This window comes from Halichoerus grypus, chromosome 4, assembly GCF_964656455.1.
Source record: "Halichoerus grypus chromosome 4, mHalGry1.hap1.1, whole genome shotgun sequence".
Taxonomy (NCBI): Eukaryota; Metazoa; Chordata; class Mammalia; order Carnivora; family Phocidae; genus Halichoerus; species Halichoerus grypus.
The window spans coordinates 173,449,185-173,470,787 of record NC_135715.1 but is presented as its reverse complement, the minus strand read 5'-3'; the positions used below and the strand labels follow the sequence as shown (position 1 = coordinate 173,470,787).

General features: G+C 46.1%; 1 protein-coding gene across 10 annotated transcripts in view; it reads right to left on the bottom strand.

Annotated features, from left to right (window-relative positions):
• The window catches only part of SMARCAL1 (SNF2 related chromatin remodeling annealing helicase 1), a 57,492-nt gene that overhangs the window by 17,263 nt on the left and 18,626 nt on the right, over positions 1–21,603 (bottom strand). For 9 of the 10 annotated variants that reach the window (XR_013447364.1, XM_036085331.2, XM_078071295.1 and 6 more), the window contains 4 exons: positions 20,770–20,928; positions 17,003–17,068; positions 8,986–9,126; positions 4,837–5,055 (listed from right to left, as the gene is read on the bottom strand). Coding sequence is in view for 9 of the 10 variants with exons in the window: in XM_036085331.2 (XP_035941224.1) it covers positions 4,837–5,055; positions 8,986–9,126; positions 17,003–17,068; positions 20,770–20,928 (585 nt within the window). In the remaining variant the exon portion in view is untranslated. The remainder of the gene's footprint in view (positions 1–4,836; positions 5,056–8,985; positions 9,127–17,002; positions 17,069–20,769; positions 20,929–21,603) is intronic. The other variant, XM_078071296.1, reaches the window with a different exon arrangement.

The window sequence follows — 21,603 nt, the reverse complement described above, 5'->3', positions numbered from 1 at the left end:
GTCATTCTTGTGGCAGTGGTGGCCACCGTCCCTCCTGCCTTGTGGCAGAGGTACAACTGAACAAACTTCCTGAGAACTCTTGTTGGAGATACGACTCTGTGACAGTGTGTCTTAAACTCTTTTTCAGCTATAGACCCAGTGTAGACTCTGATGAAGCTCTGGACACACACTTTTCCCTTCTGGATAAAGAGCTCACAGATGTCTGAGGTACATTCACGTCCCCTCAAAGGGTCCCTTGTAGCAGGCCAGGCCCTCTAACATAATGCGGTCCCTGGTAGGATACAGCAAAGGGACAGAGCCAGGCTTCCAAGTGCTGACCTCACCCGCAAGTGGGCATGCCTCAAGCAGAGTGCACCTCAGTCATCCTGTCTTCACATTGACTCCCGTGCCCTTCAGAGGCCACCCCTGCTCCTGTCAGGTCCTTCCTCTCACCCACGCTCTCTCACCCACCTCCACACCGGCTAAGCAGAGAGGGGGAGGGCAGAACAAACAGATGGGCAAGTGGCAGAAGCACTCTGAGAAACCTCGCCTGAGATTTACCACCAAGCGCTGAGGAGGTGTGGGGAGCAAACCCCTTTATCACACTCAGTTGTGGGGTCGGCCCACGGGGCACCGGCGGGGATGACTTCCAAGTGCGCCCAGCCCCATGTTGCAGCAACTCACTCCTTCATGCCTACCCTCACCATACAGTCCACGTTCACAAATTCCTATGGAAGCTGCTTTCTCAGTGTCTGGTTACTTAGAATAGGGAACTGAAATAACCCAAATGTCCAACTCACAATTCCTGGCAAAATTCTAATATGGCCATGAGAGAAAACACATATTGTGCTTTAAAAGAACATTTAACAACACAGAGCAGTGTTCAGGATGAAGTTTTGTAACCTGTTTTCCTCCCCACCTGATAGACATTTATAGGGTACCAATTCTGCTTTCAAAAATATGTTACTTATTATATACATAAATTATATCTATATCTATATATAAGTGTATGTGTAAATAATGCATATTTGAAAGCCAAATATACATACATTTTATAGAAAAACTACCCAAATCATATATGCCAAAATTATATGATAAAAAAGATGGGTGACTCTTGTTCACAGTATAGTAATAAGAAACACTTGATCGATGTTACTTTTAAGTACTTTTCTTTATCTTTCAGATTTTATGCAATAGACAGCTATTTTAATGTAGGAGAGATCAACAGTATTATCTTAAAAAAAAAAACAAAAAACCCAAACCTCCCCAAAACTGAGTAGACACAATACTAGTGCATTAATGATCTCACTTCTTTTGCCAGCCACAGGCCAGGAAATTTTAAATAACCTGCGTTCTTTGTTCTTCGGCTTTTACTAAATTAGATCCACTGGGGTTTTGATTTTATTTTTTCTGTTGGAATTTGAATGTATTGTCAAACGGCAGAAGGGTGAACTGATACTGTCACCAGGAAGTCTGTGCGGACTTGCTCTATTTTTCTGTTCCTGGTCTTGCTGATCAAAAAATTACTATAGACAAAGGAGGATTAGAGCCAGCTTTTCTTAGCCTGTGAAGAGACAGCTATTATTTCAGCTGAAAGTAAGAAAGAGCTTTCATTGTACATTGTTTTATAAATGGGCCGCTTCGCCTTGGCTTCTGTGATTTAAAGCTTTTTTTTAAAAAAATGTCTTCCTCCAGATGGGAAGGTGTGAGGGAGCAAAGAATTGCTTCTTGACAGGGCAGGAGCCCTTTGCTGGAACCCCGCCGGGAAACTTGGGGCTACAAAGTAACTTAAAAGTGGTAGGGGCAACTTTCTGTAGATTCACAGGCCTTCCTTACTTGCCCCAAACCATAAAACCACTAACCCCCATTTTAACTTTTTCAACTCAGGATTTCACAGCCAGTCAGGGTTTGGAAGGGATGTCAAGGACCAGCTAGTCCAACTCCTGGCTGACACGGGTTCCCCTTCCTGAACTAAGGGAGGGTGTTGCCCACATCAGTGGCTTTGGAGTAAGAAAGGTTCTGGCAGTCTCAAGGGCAAAGCTCCTAAATTCATTTTCTACTTGGATGTTCCACATAAAAATGAGTTTACATTAAAGACCACAAAAGGGAACCAATTTATCAAGGATTTATCTTGTTATCGGAAAGAATCTAGTATCCGGCTTCAGCATCATCCTGCGGGTCATCTGTACCAACTCAATTTCTCTCTTTTAGGAACAAGCTCCTAATTTTCCTAAGACGCCAAGGAAACAGCAAGTCCCAAGCACTGGACTGAGAAGAGCTCTAGCCTCTTTCTCTGCTGGATTCTCGAATTCCACTGCAATCAAGGTTTTTCATAATCTGCACAACAGTGTTACGACTCTGGGATGAAGAAGCAGAGAGAACAGTCACCCCACAGGAGAGGCTCAGAGCGACTGACACTGTCCTTAGGGACTTTTCCAGCACTAGGCCTACGAGGCACGTCATGGTTCCCCTTTTTAGGTTTAAAAGAAAATATCAAAATAGCCCAAAGAATTCGGGGGATTTACATAGTACCTATGTAAATAAAAATACCAAACATTCCTGATTTCCATGGTTTAGCCTAGTAAATTTCTTTCTTTCTTTTTTTTTTTTTAAGATTCTATTTATTTATTTGACAAAGAAAGAGAGAGAGAGCACAAGCCGGGGAGCGGCAGAGAGAGAGGGAGAAGCAGACTCCCCGCTGATCAGGGAGCCCTATGCGGGGCTCAATTCCAGGACCCTGGGATCATGACCTGAGCCGAAGGCAGACGCTTAACCAATGAGCCACCCAGGCGCCCCTAGTGCCCATTATTGCCTGTAAACTCAGAAGTCAAACCTCCAGGTTGCATCTGAAATCATCTTTAGAAAGAGCCCCATAACCTAAGGCGAGGAACTATATAAATTGGCAAAAAATTTTAAAAATGCTTTCAAACCTTGTTGCACTAAGTTAAAAATTCCCATACTTCTTTTGAGCCATACTGCACAATTTACAGCTGCCTCTTGGCCACTCGATATGCTGTTCCTCTTCAGTTCAAATGCCCACTGCCTGCTTTTTCTGTTGTCTACATTGCTGGTCTCTGCCTGGTTTGGGAGGGGGACCAGGGACTGGTGAGGGGATTCTCTGGGGAAATCCACAAAATACCGATAGGCTTACTTCTACCACACACACAAGGAACTAAAATGTAGAATATTTATAAACATTCAGATCTTTGCACCTAAAAATACCCCACATCTGAATTTTTCCCATTAATATTATATTTGCTATACTTGTTCATTGGTTTTCTTGATGGCAGAGTTCACTCATGGGCAACAGTTAGTAGACATAAAAGATTTAAGAGAATTATAAGAAAAAGCTTAAAACTGAGAAAAAGAATTTCCATTCAGGGGTGGCTAGGTGGCTCAGTTGGTTGAGCAGTTGACCCTTGATTTCGGCTCAGGTCCTGATCTCAGAGTCGTGAGATCGAGTCCCATGCTGGGCTCTTCCCTCAGCAGAGCATCTGCTTGGGATTCTCATTCTCTCTCTCCCTCTGTCCCTCCCCCCAGCCCTCTCTCTCTCTCTAAAAAATAAATAAATCTAAAAAAAAAAAAAAAGAATTTCCATTCATTGAATTTTTATCTCTAGAAATCAGAAAAAGACCACCAATAGTGATTTTAGCAACATGTGCTGCTTCTGCTCATGTTCCACTGAAATACAGTTTGAGAACCACTGGTCTGTATCTCCACATCGGTGCTGGGGAATTTTGCTGGAAAACCCCACAATGAAGACATTATGCCTGCTCACTTCCTCCAGACTATCCAGATTATTATATGTAATACAGCGTAAATTACATACAGCTTGACAACTTACCAGCGTATCTTCTACCCTACACTCTTGTTTCTTAAAAGTTACCCATTGGTCTTGCTCATAACATGGTAAAATAACATAAAAACCCTACACATTCTGTCTCTTGTCATTCTTATTTATTTTGTGCTCTCCCAAAGGCTGGGATCTCATCTTGATCTAACTTTCTTTACACAGGGTAATAACAAGCTCAGATAATCCTTTATGATAATGTCAAAGAAATGTCCATGACTGTTATTTTCTTGGTGATGAAAACTGCAAGGTTTTATCCCAAAGGGACAGAAATGGAGCTGGTGTAAATTACTTTACCGCACTAGGCACAGTGTGACACTAAAGACAGATATGAAAGTGTTTTGAAAAGATAAAACCACCATAGTGTTAAGACCTTAAAATATAGGGGTAACAGGCTTGGATACAGCCTCAGCTCTGCCTTGGAGCAGCCGTAAGACTGAGTAAATCACATTCTCTGTGGGCCTTAGTTTCCCTTTCTATAAAATGGGAATGCCAACATCTTACCAACCATAAATGACTGTAATAAGGATTAAGGGCTAAGAGGGTTTGAAGACCCTACTGTTCTATAAATGTCGATTTGTTATTTTGACTAAAAGAGGGTTAACATATATAACAAATACACCTAGAACTAACTTCTGTTACTAGACTGAGTAACAGTTACTAGACTTTAAGGCATTCTCAAAATACACTAAACAGAAATTCCGATTCTCTCTGAGAGATTCTGAATGTACGTCACCATTCTGCCGTTGCCATGGGGTTTGTCTTTACTACCATCTGTCAACAGTGATCTACACATGTACAAAATCGCAAATTAGGAAGAGATTTTGGAAGGAGACTAGGTAGGCTGAGAGAGGACATGGGCTCACGGTCCTTGCCCAGGGGCATGGGAAGAGGTCCTGGAACAGCAAGCTCCGAGAACTCTGGGTGACCCCGGTGGACCCCCTCCCGGGAAGGACCAGCTGTGGACACATTGACTTCCAAGTCCCCATCTCAAGCCCCGGACTCACAGTTTTGTTCATTGTGGTCATTTCCTTGGCCGCGGCGTCCAGGGCGGCTCTGGCCTTGGTGCTGATCTGGCCAGGGACAATGGCTACCATCTTGCGCTGCTTGGGCGGGAGCTGGGCCAGGACATCACACTTGAGGCGTCGCAGCATGACCGCTTCCTCCAGCAGGAGCTTCAGCTCGCCGAGGTTGGAGGAGCCCGAATAATCCCATCCCCAGGGCTGCTGTGGAGGAAGAACCAAGACACGCAGCCAGTTAGCTTCTCCTAGGGCCAAGTAACCGGGCTGTGACCTCAACCGGCTCACGACCTTCTCTTCCTGTGGCTTTGTTCAGACAACTTCAAGGGGCTCTAAAGGATGAATGAAACCTCCTATAATACAGGTGGGAGCAAGGAAGGAAAAGAGAAAAAGAAAGTCAGGAATAAAGCGAACTAAAAACATCTATCTTGGTGTTCTACACGCTGAAATTTCTAGCAGCAAATGCAAGACGCTGAGAGGTCTGGTGTCCGTTACTTTTAAAAACAAATAAGACGTTTGGCTTGTCAGACTATTCATGTATTCTCAATAAAGAAATCATCTTCCCCAGGGCTTATCCTAAAGTCCACTGCACGATGAAACAAATCACGTTTTTTCAGTAATATCTTTATTTGATGAGATGTATTGAGATTTAAGATGCTGTTGTTCCTTAGTACAGGCTATCCCAGCACAACCAAGTGCAATGAGATGCACAGTGTGTTGCTGCTGTTGGCGGGGATTGGAGGGAGAAACCAAGAGCACAGGCTTTTGCCAGTCTGGCTGAGACCAGAGGTGGGTTTTAGGGTGCCCAGGCAATCCTTCATAAAAATGGTTTCTTCACTTAGTAGCTCATGGGAGGCAATGAGCAAGAATATCTATTCCCGGTCATCACATAGCTAGAGAAGATGTTAAAATGAAAACCGGTATCTTTCACTACCAATCTTACTCGAAATAGAACTGACATCTCCAGTCCCGTAGAAATGAGGGAACCAAGGTGTCTGCTGCCTTATGTTTCCAGCTGCTTGTCTCTCTTTCTGTCTCAACCTCCCCTGGACCATAAACCACCTTAGGCAGAAGCTCAGCTTGTTCATTTCTGAGGGCCAATGAACCTAGCCTCTAATTGTGAAGACATGGCGGGTGTCCTTTGCTAAATAGAGGATAGGAAGAGATAGATGGTCAAAGGTGGAGAAGTAAAATGATCAAAAACTGCTTCTTCTTTAAAAAAATTCTCTGAAATCAACTGGAAGTTCTCAGCAATGCCTTCATGCAATGGGGTCGAAAATGAGCTCAGCAAGGGGCAGTCTCTTCAGTGGCTTTTCTCAATGCAAGAAGTTGGCCACAGTAAAAAAAAAAAAAAAAAAAAAAGGCAGCCCTGCCCTACAGGCTGTATTAAATATAAATCATGCTGGGAACAAGTGGATACCATAATTAATTTGGATAGCATGCTCCTATGTCAGCTTTTAATCTTGTAGGTTAAAACCCAATAATACCAAAGATTTAAAATTTGGAATATTCACAATCCAGCAAGCTTTTATTGAAAATTTACCATGTAGCAGGCACTGGGCTAGGTGGAAGGAGGGGAAGGGGTAAGGCACTGTCTATGTTTGTTTTCTTGGTTGTTAGTGGGGGAGGGGACACAGTGAGAAGGAGAGGAAGGATGAATTTAATAAGGATGGCATGAAGACTGGGGAGATGGTGGACAGAGACTGGGGACACAGGAAGGGACAGTCTGGGGGTAAAGGCAATGAATTCTGTCTTCAGCCCTACCATCACTAGCTAAGCATTATACTGTGAGCCCAGATAGTCAAGGAAGAGAAGATCCTTTTCAGAAAGTGGGACATTTACAAATAGGACAGAGGTACAAATCACTCATGAAGAGTTTTGAGGGACCATGACAACCAGGTAGAATCTAATCTGGATTGATCCACGGGGAAAGTCATTACAGATTTTGTTAAAGAAGTGTATAGCTTTAAATACATTTAATAACAGAAATTTCCTGCCTCAATAAGCAGCTAAAAATGGTTTGCAATTAACTTTGCAAAGCACTACAATTTACATTATAAGTACTTTGTTTGAATGTAAGTGGATATTTTTAAAGTACTTGAAAAGTTTTTTGAAAAAAGTATTTAAAAAATAAGGCAGACAATCTTATTTACATCACAAACTTGCATAGCAAGGCTTTTTCCTCAAGATGGCATGCGTCATGGGTAAGCAAACAGCCATTTCTCCAAAGTGTCAGCATCTTCGATGCAAATAGCGGCTCAGTATATTTGTCCTTTGCTCACAAAACAGGAACCCTGAAGGTCTGAACTAGTGGGGTCTTCGAGCCGGGTTGGAGCCTCTGCAGCCAGGGCGCCATCCACAAGAAAGAAGTCGGGCAGAGTGCAGGTTGTGGCGTCGAGGTTTACGAAGTTACAGCAGAAAACTGGGGAAAAGGAGAAGTGATCTACACTTGCGAGAGGGGCCAGAGTCTGCTGCTCTAATTCAGGGCCATGTGGACCCCCGTGGGAACAACGTTTGGGAGTTCGAGAAGTCTGACCTTGTGAGACGAAGATCTGTCACTGAAGGATAAATTCACTGCCCTGGCCACTTTCAAAAATAGAGATGAGAAAGAAAAATTAGTGAATCTTCCCTCTGGTTTTCTGATTGTGGAAGTTCCAGAGCCTGGGTCAGAGAGAGCTACCGGGGCACAGGAAGAAGATGCCAGCCAGGCCCATCCATGTCCCGTCAGTGTCTGCGAGGTCGCCAACCCGGACCTATGCTTCCATCCCCCATGGCCAACCCAGACCCTGGTACCCCAGCAAACAGATGAGTTGTATCCCACTGGCGGGTCTGGAGAGAGTTCAGAAGGCACTAGAGGCCAAGAAGGAGGAGTCCCTTCCCGAAGAGAAAGCAGCCCAATCCCAGAAGAAAACAGCTCAGCTGAGTAAGGAAAAAAATGAACACCTCAGCAAACAAGGAGCTGATTCTCCGTGTCATCCTTTCTCGAGTTATTTTTGGGGAAGAATACTGGAAACGTGCACAGGCTTTGGCCAAGCCGGTTATGGCTGCCTGACACTGAGAGGCACCCCTAGCTCAGGAAACATGCTGAGTCCGCCACGAACATGCTGCTGACATGGAGGGAGGCACGGCCGTAGACAAGGAGAGACAGGAAATTGTGTAGGCTCTGGTGAGGAGCCTCCTCTACTGAGGAGGACAGTGTCCCATGCTCAGTGGGCTGGATCCGATTGATGAACACTGATGGATTCAATGCCCCATGAGGAGGAATAGAGGATCGGTGAATAATGTCATTTAAACATTAAAAAAAAATGTTGATTTTCTGGCTTACATAAGTAATCCATTTTGGTGTACATTATCTTCCAATCATAAATGAAAGAGAGGTGGGGGGGGGAGAAGGGGAAGGGATGGGGAAGGGAGAGGAAGAGAGAAGGAATGAACAACTGAATGATGGGGAAAATTTTGCATCCTACTTTTTTCCCACTCTTTTATTTCCCCAAGTCATTAAATAAATATTTTTTTCAGTTAAAAGAAATCGAGGTTTTAGAAATCAAGATTTTGATTGCAATGGCATCCGCAGTTACAAGCTCCCTCTGCCATCCTTGGAGACTGAAGCTGTGCAGACTCGAGTCCCAGAGGCACCTGCCCTGCTGGCACCTACAGATAATCTGTAGGTCAGAGGCTTCTGGCCTATCGAGCAGGCACACTTCACTGTAATGAGTCGACATTGTGGCTGATGAGAGCCGACCGAGGCAGCTCCACATCACACTCCCCCTCTACTTGCTTCGAGGCCTCTGCTGTTTCTTCCGTGCAGAGGATATGGGCCCCAGCTGCACCCCTAGCTCGCCTCCGTGCCCTTCTCAGAGCTCCGGGCACCTACACATCAGCCACTGGTCCCCTTATTGGGAAACCCCACCCTAGAATCACAAGCATTAAAACTAGGAGGGACTGTTCTTATTGAGGACACTTGAAGGTCAGAGTTAGGGGCAAAGCAGGATGAAAATCTGGGTCTGGCTCCCTGGCCAGTGTGCTTCTGATCATACCATGGCCAAAGAGAAGGAACAAAAGGTAAGTATCAAAATCGGGGAGAGGGACGGGGCGGTGGGTTGGGGGGGGAGGGAGAGGGGAGGAAAGAATAAATACCCGCTTGGCATCACAGTAGCGAAGTCCAAAAGCATGAAACTGAGGGAAGAAAGTTGGCCTGACCCCGATGATCTGGGTGTAGAGCTCTGCAGGCCGGGACATGGCTGGTGTGCCGGACAGCAGGATCACCCTCTTCGCAACCTAGAAGACAAACAGCCAAAGGTGCTGAAAGCACACAGAGGAGCACCTAGGGACTATCCCAAATGCCCCACCGGGATTGGAGCTGGATGCCCCAGGAAGAGCAAAATGCCTTGGAAGGCAGCAAGAGCACCTCTCCCTTCCTGGGCGCCCTGACTGCTGGCAGTTCGCCAGTTTACTCCTCTTGACCCAGGGAGATCTAGATCCCAATGACACCAGAGGCTGGCCTCACTCCAGATCCCGGTGTGGCCCATACCTGGGAACTCTAAGCAAAGGTAGAGGAGCACACACGTTCCGAGAGCCTCATGGTGTGACCCACGTAAGCAGCGAGATGCCACCTCCTAGGCTGCCTTTGTCATTAAGTCCCTACATCAGGACTCAGCACATGATACTGATTTCCACCTTCTCTGTCTCCCTCACTAGACTGTGAGCGTCTTGAGATCAGGGCTGTGCTCACCTTTATCTTCTGTAGCACAGAGCCTGGCACAAAGTAAGCAACCAACAAATGTTCGCTGTATGCTGAGAAATATTCAGCTAACCAGTGTCCCCGGGAAGATGGGAAAAACTCAACGAATCCAGCATTGGAAGAGGAAGTGGAAGTGGGGGACAGAGAGCAACAGGTCTGACCTGCTTCCAGAGGGGATCTCTGACATCCGAGCTAAACTTCCGGTCAGAAAATGACACTGAGGACCAGCCCTTTGTCACTGCCAGGAGGAAGAGTCAGGGGTGGCCTGTGCACAAGCCTCTACCTGATTTTCTTCGGAGGACAAAGAGGCTGTCGCTAACTCAGCTGCACAACGCTTTGAGCCCAGAGCTCCCTGACTTAGCTCATTTTGCAGTTAGTAAGGACTTTAAAAAGTGGGACCCAGATCCATTTACCCTAAACTCAGCCCAAGTCTGCAGCAGCCTGCTCAGCAATGGGTAGAACAGAAATAAATGGTCGATTCCAGTGATGAACTCCAGGTTCCTCACTAGCTTGACCCCAACCTGACCCGAAGAGATCAGACCGAAATATCCCACCTCTTACTAAGATGACACAGAGGATGAGAATAAGGGAGACACTCCTCACTGTATTAGGACATGGAATGGCCAAAAATTCCTGGAGGTAAAATCCATTTCAGCCCTAGAAGGAAGCCTACCAGGGAGCTCATTGTCTAGAAACACCTTGTTAACCACTGTAACCTTGAGTTAACAGGGAAGTATAGGCAATGGCATGCAGTAAATCACCTAAGGAAGGAAATTAGGTTTTCAAATGGATATGCTGCCTCATAAAAATAAATAAATAAAGGTGCAACAGAGGGAAGAAAAAGGACTCTTTATACATATACAATATATACAACTCTCAAGATGCACTTTTGCCCTCTCCGTGACTGCCAATACCTAATTCCATTATGACAGGAGAGGTATGAATTTCTCCAGCTATAATTTTCCACAGTTCAATTACCCAGGCTTCTAATTTCCTGCACGGTTTAATGCAGGCTCATTAAAATAACAATGAGCTTCTTGAATGACGTCTGTAGCATCGCTTGCCTTGGCTCAAGACCATTTCAGTGAAACGGGGACAATGAGAAGTCTTATCAATGAGAGAAAATCGGCCTGTCTTCCCAAACCGATTCCCCACATCGCTGTTCTGCTGCCGCCTGGGGATGGAGCCTGGGTGGAGACAGCTCACAGATCAGGTGATGGAAAATAACTCCCAGGTTCTTGGGTGGGTATTTACAGGACAGAGTCAATTCTGAGCCCGTTCACCCATACACTAGGGGTGATAAGACCATTGAAAATGGGCGTTTGTGGGTGTTTAAAAAGCAGAGGCAGCATTATGGAAAAAGAAAAAGGCCAGCTTTGAAAAGAAACCAGAATAGCGTCTTTTCTATTCGGGAATGATTTAGCCTGCTTCCCGCTCAGCCCCAGCACGCTGGTACTGTCATCCCACTGTCACCCAAATGGCCTTTAATCCTGTCCACCTGCCCAGCTGCCCATGATTTAGGGGTCACCCTCCACCTCGGAGAACCTCCAATTTCGGAAAATAGAAATGCATAAAACTACGTAAATCAACACTAAACGGAACACTTTATAGTCAACTCCTCTGGCTAACAAAAGAGAGCGGCACCCGGGAAACCCATTATGGAGCAATGTAAAAAAATCATTTCTGTGTGATGTCCGAGAGAAATGATGTGATTCACAGGAGCAGACGCTGTTGGGGGCAGGTGACTTTCAAAGACAGGTTCAGTTTCCTAAGGGATTAAGGTCATCAGTTCAGCCCTGGGGAACAGGATGCTAGCAGGACAAGTTGGTATATATAATTTGCCAAGGAGAATCCAATCCAACTCGGAGTAAATAAACTACACATAGATTTTTAAATATGAGCCAAGAGAATGTTCTGTTGCAGAGAAGAGCCGAAACTGTTGTAAGTTCATACAAGCAGCAGCCTGGGAATTCTTCATCACTTTCTGTTGTTACCTCTTTTTTTCCAACTGAGCCAATAACTTGCTTTACCGAATAATTCTGACTGGGTATAACACACTTCACCAAGACTCTGGACAGGGGAAAAAGTCATGCTCCCCAAAGTTGAGCCCCATTCTTGTCCCATGTTATTCCTAATGGTGCTCTAAATAAAGCTTGGTCTACAGGCGGAGTCCCCTGTGATTTAGAAGTACTACTTGAGAAAGCTGGCGACATCAAAGAGAAGGTCACGCCTGTGCCACCCAAGTGTCCTGATACACACTGGCCCCATGAGGCAGGGACACTGGAGCTACACTGTCATGAGTTCAGAAGTCATTACAGAATCTTCAAAAACAAGGAGAATGGCAAACAGTCTGGGGGCATGTGACCAAAAGCACAGAAATCAAGAACAGAGGCAGGATCACCGTCACGAGCCAATAAGCAACAGAAGAGTCAACACCTGTGGTTAAGTCTAAACCCTGAGAACAAGAGGGGAAACCCACTCTTCAGGAGAAACCCAGTGACCAGAATCGGGGAAAAGATCGAGGCTCTGTTCTTTCCTCTGCTCTCCATGATATGCAAGACCAAACCAAGACAAACGGCATCATTATGACCACTGTTGACCAGAGGCCACTCCAGGGATCAGCAGAGGGCCACCTACCACCCAGTGATACGTCAGATGGCCTTTCTGAGTCTCTGGCTGGGTCAGCATATTTCATACAAAACGGTTCCTTCTAGGATCTAGCCTTTTCCCAAAAGAGACAAAGTTCCAGTCACAAGTCTGAGCGCTCCTGCCAACACCAAACTGATCTGCATGAGAACCAGAGCTAAGCAAGCATCACTGCCCTGGTATTAATAAAATACTGATGCCATGTAAAAGGTGACTAGTTCTGCGGGAAGAACAGAAGAAGGAAGGGGGCGCCTGGTGGCTCAGTCATTACGCATCTGCCTTCGGCTCAGGTCATGATCCCAGGGTCCTGGGATCGAGCCCCGCATAGGGCTCCCTGCTCCACGGGAAGCCTGCTTCTCCCTCTCCCACTCCTCCTGCTTGTGTTCCCTCTCTTGCTGTGTCTCTCTCTGTCAAATAAATAAATAAATCTTAAAAAAAAAAAAAGAAAAGAAAGAAGGAAGGATGGGACTACAGGTGTTCTGGTTCACAAACACCAAAATGTATGAGAATACATCAAATGCCATAATTACAGCTAATAAAAGTTACATTGTTTTGACCTTCAAGGCATGCATGGGCATAGATGTTATTAATATAACACACAGGCTCAAATTAAACATTATGTTTTTTTCCTCTAGAAAAAAATAGTCTATTTTACCTTAAGTGTTAGACTCCAACAATTTCCTTCCTGATTCTGTGATAAAGTGGAGGATATCTGCCAGAACAGCAGGACCACAAGGGACTCCTCCCGCAGGAATCACACTGGGAGAACAGACCTTCCAAATGATACCACTCTCCCTTCGGGCTGAGAGAGGCAAAGAGCCATCTCTTCTGGACGAGGAGAGACTGGATTTTCTACCACCTGTTTCTTGTATATCATGTGAAAAACAGTTCACTGTAATACTATATGTAATGGCCAAAGCCTGGCTATAAATCCATCAAAAGGGAGCAGATGATACGTATTATGATAGATTTATACAATACTATCTGTAAGAATGAGGTCCAGTCATCTGAAATAAGGTGGGATGATTTCCAAGATACACTATTCAGAGAAAAAAGGCAGGAGCAAAACAGTGGTTGAGGAACACTCTGAGGAGGGAGGAAGGAAACACACACACACACACACACACACACGCTTAGCTGGGAACAGACTACATTTTAGAAGTAAATGTGAGAATCTGGTAACTCTGGCTGCCTTTGGAGACAGAAATCAAGGGATCAGGGCTCCAGAGGAGGGAGAAAGAGTTATTTTTCACTGTACACCCTTTTGAATATATCATCTACTTAAACTCCTTTAATGAGAAAGGAAAAAAGAAATAGCTCATACGTTTTAGGCCACTACTCTTGTTTCATCTAACCAATCACTAGAGATGTAAAAAGGACTCTACTCACAAAAAGAGAAAAAGCTATTTAGTAGGAAAGGATGGTGGGATTTTGAGGGCTTTTTACCTCTAGAGAAATAATCGAACACTAGTCTGACAATAAAAAGCGCTATAAATCAAAGAAAAACTCACATACCTCACTGCACAAAAGCAAGAGACTGACAATCTTCAGGTTGGAGTCATATGGAGAAGACTGTGTGATCTGGGTTGAGTGGGAGTAAAGATGGTTATGCCTGGCCACACTAGACTTCAGAGGCATCTATCAAAAGGTGAAATTTTGACCCAGCAATTCTGCGCATAGGAATTTGTCCTAATAGGTCAAAGTTTGCAAGCTACGAGTACATCGATGACATTCACTTGCAGAATTATTGGTAACAGCAAAACAATGTCCAACTAAGGGCTAAATTATGGGATGCATCCATCCAACAGAAGGCTCTAGAGCCATTAAAAATGCCTTGCCCTACAACGGACGTGTTAATGGTGGTTTTTCTCTGTTGGAAGGAATTAAGGTGATTGGAATTTTGTTCTTCATAGCTTTCTGTCTTGCCTACTTTTACACATGTGTACATAAAAAATAGAACTACCCTGCTTGGTAACCCAAGCAAATAGTGCTGTGGGGGAAGAAAGACGTCACATTTCCCAGGGGACCACAACACCAACTTCCTACAACTTAAGCCACGTGTGCCCGCGTGCACCTGCTGTCACCATTTACAAGACCCACATTTCCAGGACATGATCCGGCCTGGCTAGCTCACAGACTGCAGGATATCACCTAATTACCTCATTGTGCACATTTGCTGAACATGTCTTGAAATATTAATTATGGGAATACAGTTCTAGGAGATGCACAAGTTAGAGGAACAATCAAGTGGTTCTAAATTAGGCCCTTGTGTGCCTTTTTAAAAGCATATTTTACTGGGCGCCTGGGTGGCTCAGTTGGTTAAGCGACTGCCTTCGGCTCAGGTCATGATCCTGGAGTCCCGGGATCGAGTCCCACATCGGGCTCCCTGCTCAGCAGGGAGTCTGCTTCTCCCTCTGACCCTCACCCCTCTCATGTTCTCTCTCTCATTCTCTCTCTCAAATAAATAAATAAAATCTTTAAAAAAAAAAAAAAGCATATTTTACTTCTCCCAATTCTCCTCTTGTTCCCAAAATATTTAGATCCATCTCCTTAGAGTATCTAGATCAGTAGTTCTCAACAGAGATGGAGAGGAGTGATCTGTCTCTCCCAGGGCATGTTTGGCAATATCTGGAGACAATTTTGGTTGTCACCACTGGTGTGTGTGTGTGTGTGGGGGGGGACTACTGACAATTAGTGCGCAGAGGCCAGAGAGGCCGATAAACATCCTACAGTGTGCAGGACAGCTCTGCACAGGAAAGAATGATCCAGCCCAAAGTGTGCATAGTGCCAAGACTGAGAAACTCTGACCTAGATGAAAATACAGCAGAGAGATGAAAGGTCTGGTTAGCAGAATAGCACATAATGCCTCAGCCGCACTTCCACTCAATCTCATCAGCAGCCTGGATTCCTGTGAAGTCAACGTTACAGACGAGAGGGGCTTCAAGACACCTCCATAAACAGCAGGCTACGTTCATGGGTCCTATCTTAAAGTTTAACTCATCCAAGTTCTATAGCAAATGCAGAGTAATCTATACTAGTTAACAGCTAAAAGATTTGTCTTAAATGCATCAATCTGAAATACACCCACGACATTAAAGATGTAAATGCTGCTTTAAAAGGTCTGACCCAGAAGCATATGTTTCAAAAACAAGTATGTAGTCGAGTTTGCCTGGCCAGGCGATGACCGCATGAACAAGATGGTTGCTCAGCTTTCCTACTGGGGTGCCTGGGTGGCTCAGTTGTTAAGCGTCTGCCTTCGGCTCAGGTCATGATCCCAGGGTCCTGGGATCAAGCCCCGTATCAGGCTCCCTGCTCCGCAGGCATTCTGCTTCTCCCTCTCCCCTCTGCTCATGCCCTCTCTTGCTTGCTCTCTCTCTCAAATAGATGACTTTTTTTTTTTAAAAAGCAGCTTTCCTCTGCACCTATAGTGATACACCCTACCTACTGCACAGCTTCTAAGCAATCAGGGGCACAGATTTAATTCTAGGGGCGGCTGTAATACTGGAACCACGGTATGAAGATCTGTTAACATTTCTCAAAAGAAAACCTATTGAAGTCTCCCCCCAAAAGAAGGGTCACCACTCTGGGAAAAACATTTCATTTAAGTGTGTCCGTAAATATTTATAGGTAATGCGAGCAGAGAATCAGGGTTTTTAAGTAAAGGACTTTTAAGTCTGGAGCACAGGATGTAATGCTGCTTTGGAAGATGTATCATGTTACTTGTTATTCCTAAAACAAAAGAAAACAACAAAACTTGAAACGAGTAGACAGTTGTGCTTTACGGGGAGTTGGAAAAATTAAGTTAATTTTCAAATGTTAATAAGCTTCACCAACATTTAGCATATTTGTCTTCCCTAGTTTATGTACAACGTCGAGCTTCATTTAAGCAATGAAAACTGCAGTTGAGACTGCTGGCACAACACAAAGGCTGCTTTAAGGAAGCGCAAGATAAACACGGACTTCAGTTTGCGCAGTGTACATAAACCAAAGTAGAGTCTCCCAAAGTCATCTGCGGGAGGTTTCTATCTGGTTCTGAGAGAAAAAGCGACTTTCCTAATTGTACTAGTGCTCCCCAGTATTAAGAAAAAGCTCGCCACAAAAAGATGGAAGTTTGGGGGCCTTCCCACCGTCTGGGGTGGGATGTCAGAACAGCACACTTCTAGATACAGACGTGAAGCTACGCTAGACCCCCACCGACACCTGCCCTGCAGGCTCGACCCCCCGAAGCACTCAGGCCTCAGTGAAGACCACCACAGTGAGGGCGTGGAAGGCTGATCCTCTCGATAACCACACAGGCCTGGGGGGCCCCGGGAAAGGGCGTCGGCTTATGAGGCACACCTCAGCTTTGCAGGGCTTCTTGCTGATACCCGACGGCCTGGTTCCGAGTCTGCATGACTCCTCTTCCCTTGGTTCTCAACACCACGACAGCTCTGTCCCCACAGTGACTTAGAAGACAGGCAGTTTCTCCTGAGCTGTTCAGAGGGCATGCTGCTGGCGGCCCCCCTCTGCCTTGTCCGCGAGCCCGAGGAGGACCTACAGTGTGGTCCCCATCAAGCCTGCGACCTTCCAGAGGCCTTCATCTTTGAAAGAAATGACTGCACCGACTGCCAGTTCCTTAGCAGGAAGTTAGGAAGAAAAACGAGTCTGGCGCTGATGGCCGGAGTCAAGGCTAAGTCACGTCCATGGCCCGCAGCCCCTCGCCCTGTACAGAAGCCCTCGTTCTCCTTGGCCCCCTTGCCAGCCTGAGCAACACACAGCAGGACTCACCTTGAGGAGGGGCATAGCTGCACGACAGCGGGCAGTCTTAATGTTCTTGAGGAAGTGAGATTCATCCTGAAAAGAAAGGGTCACACAGGTGAACAGGGCCAAATCCTGAGTGCATGGAGCCAGAGCCCACGTTAAGCTTGACCCTGGCACGGCGTCACACTGGGGATGCCTCCCTTAGTTTCTTGTTCAAGGAGACAGCTGTGCGCCTAGGTAAGGACCCAGGTTCTGGTGCCGCTTCCCCACTTTATTCTGGGCAAGTCGCTTCAACTCTCCGGGACAGTTTGCCAACTGTGAAGCGGGGTTAGTGATTCTCTGGCCGGCCCACCTCCCAGGCGGCGCTGAACAACCTGCTGCGAGGTGGTTTGCTGCTTAGTACAACATGCCTCACGTCTGCCCAGCACGACGCCAGAGCGGGCCCACTGTGTGCCCTGCCCTGGTGCGCAGCATGGCGCCCGGCTCCTGCCCCCGGGGCTCACCAGACAGGAAGGATGTCAGCCACACCACAACTGGGCAGACAACGTTATAAGTGCTGTCACTGACGAAGTGTGACAAAGTACCGTGGGAACTCGAGGAGGGGAAGAAGACCCAATTCCCGTCCTCAAGGCACTGTCAGGTTTACAACATGGAGTCTGATTATATAGCTCTGCATTCTATGCATGAGCAAACTAGAATATGGCATATTCTCTTTTTTCTTTTTTAAAGATTTTATTTTTTTTTACAGATTTATTTATTTATTTGGGAAAGAGACAGTGCGCAAGTGGGGGGGGACAGAGGGAGAGGGAGAGAGAATCTCAAGCAGACTCCACGCCGTGGAGCCCGATACAGGGCTCAATCTTGCGACCCTTGGAGCAGACCTGAGCCAAAACCAAGAGTCAGGTGCTTTACCCAACTGCGTCACCCAGATTCCCCAAAGATTTTACTTTTAAGTAATCGCTACACCCAACATGGGGCATGAACTCACAATCCTGAGGTAAGAGTCACATGCTCTACTGACTGAGCCAGCCAGGAGCCCTTGTCATATTTTCTAAAGCCAAGTGAGTAACACATTCTTACTATTTGGAGAAGAAATTTCTATTTTGGTACACAAATCGCGTGCCATGGACCTGAGCATACACAGCATACATACAGATACACATGTACCTCTCTATGGTGCCAGCTTCTCCATGGACAAAATGGGTAAGACACCGCTACCGAACTTACCAAGTTGCTGCAAGTCTTAATGGACTAACACACATAAAGCCCTTAGAATAGTCCTGCCACTGAACTCGGTCAGCACTCAGTGGTATCGGCCACCCTATGATGGGGACACCAAGGGGATCCCGGCTCTATCTCGAGAGGTGATCTGTAAGAAACCTCCTGTTCCATTTCAGCTATGATGAACCAAAGTGGTCCTCAAAAGCACAACGGAGAGGAGTGCAAGATGAACCCGCAAATGTCAGAGCATCTGTTCCTAGAAACCTGGGGTGTAACATTCATTCTCCTGTCTGATGATGAGCCCATATGACAGCCAAGAAGGAAGGGGTCTATAGTGAGAAATAGCAGGAAGTACAGAGGATGGGGAAGGGATGGACCCTTTTAACCAATGGGCTAAAATGTTCCACTATTATAACTAACCACAAGGAATGGCTTACATCTGAATTCTCTTCTAAGAAGCGTGACATCTTAGAGCTGACACTTTATTCCTTCCTGTAACATTTCTCTGAAATCAGAAGACAGGGCTCTTAAATAACTGAAGCAGGTGGTAAGTGGCTTGACAAAAATCATATGGCAGGTTGAAGTGTTGAGCCAGAAACAGAGACACATGATGCAGTCCAACTTTGATCAATGATGTCCCATCTTTCTGGCTTCATGCCTGTGGGCAAATCGCTCTGTCAGTTCCATCAGTGGTGAAATGGACATAACGTCTGCCTCAGGGGCCATGGGGAAGATCGGCAATTATGTGTAAAGTACCTGACACAGGAGAACACCCAAGAAATGAAGGCATTATTCTTCCTACTTACTAGAGAACCATCACCATCATCCTGGGATACTTCTTTTAATGTTTGCATTTCATGTGTATGCTAACATTTTTTCAAAGCGACACCTGAATTTGTGCCAAACCAGAAATGACTTCCCCAAAGACTCATTACCCTTACAGCTGTGAAAACATATAAACATTTAAGTTTGCTTAAGCTAGGAATATAGTATGGTTTTCACGTCCAAATCATGATAATAGATCCCCGAGACCAGGAACTATGCCTTCTTCCCTTCTCTGAGCTCCCACGATACTTGGGCACTAAAATGCATTCTAATGGTCTGTGTGTGTGTGTGTCTGTCCTACTGAGAATGGGGCTGACTCTCCTCCCTCCACACCTCCAGTGTGTAGCTCTGCGCAGAGTGCGGTGCTGGTGCTCAATGTTAGCTGAGCACACGGATGAACGAGCCTCCCCTGACAGCCAGACCCGTGCTGAGAAACCCACAGGCTCTACTGCAATCTTGTTGACTTTTCTGGGCCTCCTAAAAACTCATTCCTTTCCCTCCTTCTAGATAAGATGCACTACACATTCTGCGCATCAGGATTTGGGGAGCCACTGTCAGCAGAGAATTCTATTTTTAAGAGAAGGAAAATACCACGGGCTTTTAAAATCCACACGTTTGAAAAAAGAAGAACCTTTCATATCAGTCCGGAGGCACTGGCTTCCCCTTCTTTGCCAAGAGGAGAAACAAGGGTAAACTTCGCTGAAAATCATCCACTGTGCTCTGTGGCCCTGAGTGCCTGTTAGTGGTTACCTGCACTGGGGGGTGGGAGCTGCATGCCTCTTCCTAATCTTTACTTGTAAGCCACATGAATACACTGAGTTCTGCCAGGTGGCTGGCACAGGGCCTCTCTAGACCTTCCTTATGGAGGACTTGAGGAACGAAAAGAAGAAAAGCCAGTTAACTGAAAGATGCACGGTCCCATCTGGGAGCAGAACTTGAGTAAAGCCTACTTAAGAAAAAAAACAAACCAAAAACTGGTGAAAAGTACAGCCAGCCCTTGAACAGCGCAGGGGTTGGGGGTGCTAACCCCCCTGCCTCCTGCAGTCAAAAGTCAGCATGTACTTTTGACTCCCCCAAAACTTAACTACTCATCCAGAAGGCTTACTGATAACATGCACAATCAGCACGTATTTTGTATGGTATATGGTTATTTACTGTATTCTTCCCATAAGGTAAGCTAGAGAAAAAAATATTAAGAAAACCATAAAGAAGAGAAAACACGTTTACTGTACTTTGCTGTATCTATTGAAAAAAATTTGCCTATGAGTGGACCCATGCAGTTCAAACCCATCTTGTTCAAGGGTCAGCTGTACTTTTTCTTGGGGTGGGGGGAGTGTCTTTATATTGGCTGGAAAAAAACCTTACTGTTTGATCTGAGCCATTTGGACAAGAGAGGCCATCAGATGAAGGCACACGCCCTTGCTGTCCAGGCCAGGGGCCCAGGGCCCCCAAGCCAGCCTCCATCCATGACCTCACGTCGGGGAGATGGGCTGCAAACCCCCAGCTCAGGCCTAGTAAATGACACTTTTCATAGCACTCCCCAGGAGATTCTAATATGTAGCCAGGGCTGAGAACTGCAATTTGAGATGAGTAAAATGTCAGTTTCCCACAAACTAAAGACAGTGATTTCTAGTCTCCCAGAAACAGAGGGAGGCTCCAGGAGAGCAGAGACATGAAAGTTCTCCGAGCTTTCAAGAAGAAAGTTTCCCCAGAGATGAAGTACTTGAAGACTCTGCCGAGGCACTTACAATGATGACAACTTTAAAGGGGGTTTTTAGCTGTTTTTCTAACTTGCTCAGAAGGTCAAAACTGACAATGTTGACCAAGCCAGCCGTCAGGCGGTCCCTGCTGGTCACCACGACATTGATGCGGTCCGGGCTCAGAGACGGCAGCCACCGAAGGAAGGCCTGGGGATGACAGCGGAGAAGGACACCTGGGGGATCTGGCCGGCAGCTGCCCGCTGAGACCCCAGCCCACCCATCAACGGCACTCAGTGGACGTTAATGCTCCCCGAAAAACGGCCTCAGTGCCTTTCTCTCCACACCCCCCTGTATTCGCTGGTGCCCTTGGGCCCATGAACAGCAATCGCCTTCACTGCCCTCCTTCCCACCCACCCGCTCCTTCTCTTTCCACTGACACGACACTGCCTGCCTTCGTAAGCAAGCGCTTCTTAGCAGGCACTGCGGTGCCTGCGGATTTCAGGCCTCGGATCTCTAACTAGATGGCAAGTTCTGCAGGGCAAGAATGTGACTCTTTTTAGGAGGAGGAATTTTTAGCAGATCCTGGTATATACCAAAGACACTGATAATGACAAAAATACACCTGCTCTCTCCAGAAATCTTGCCATCCCTAGCCCAAGCCAGTGCCTGGAGCCAACGGAAGGCCACCAGGTACCTGCAGGTCAGCGGCCGGGTCCCTGGGCTGACACTATGGTGATGTCGATGGGCTGGTTCTTCCTCCAGTTTTGGTCCTGCTCATAACTAAGTGACCACCTGATTCTTTTTTTTTGGAGAATTTCTGAGGGTGCTGTGGGAACCTAACCACACCAAATAAATATGTGTTGAATTGTTCGTTTCTAGAGG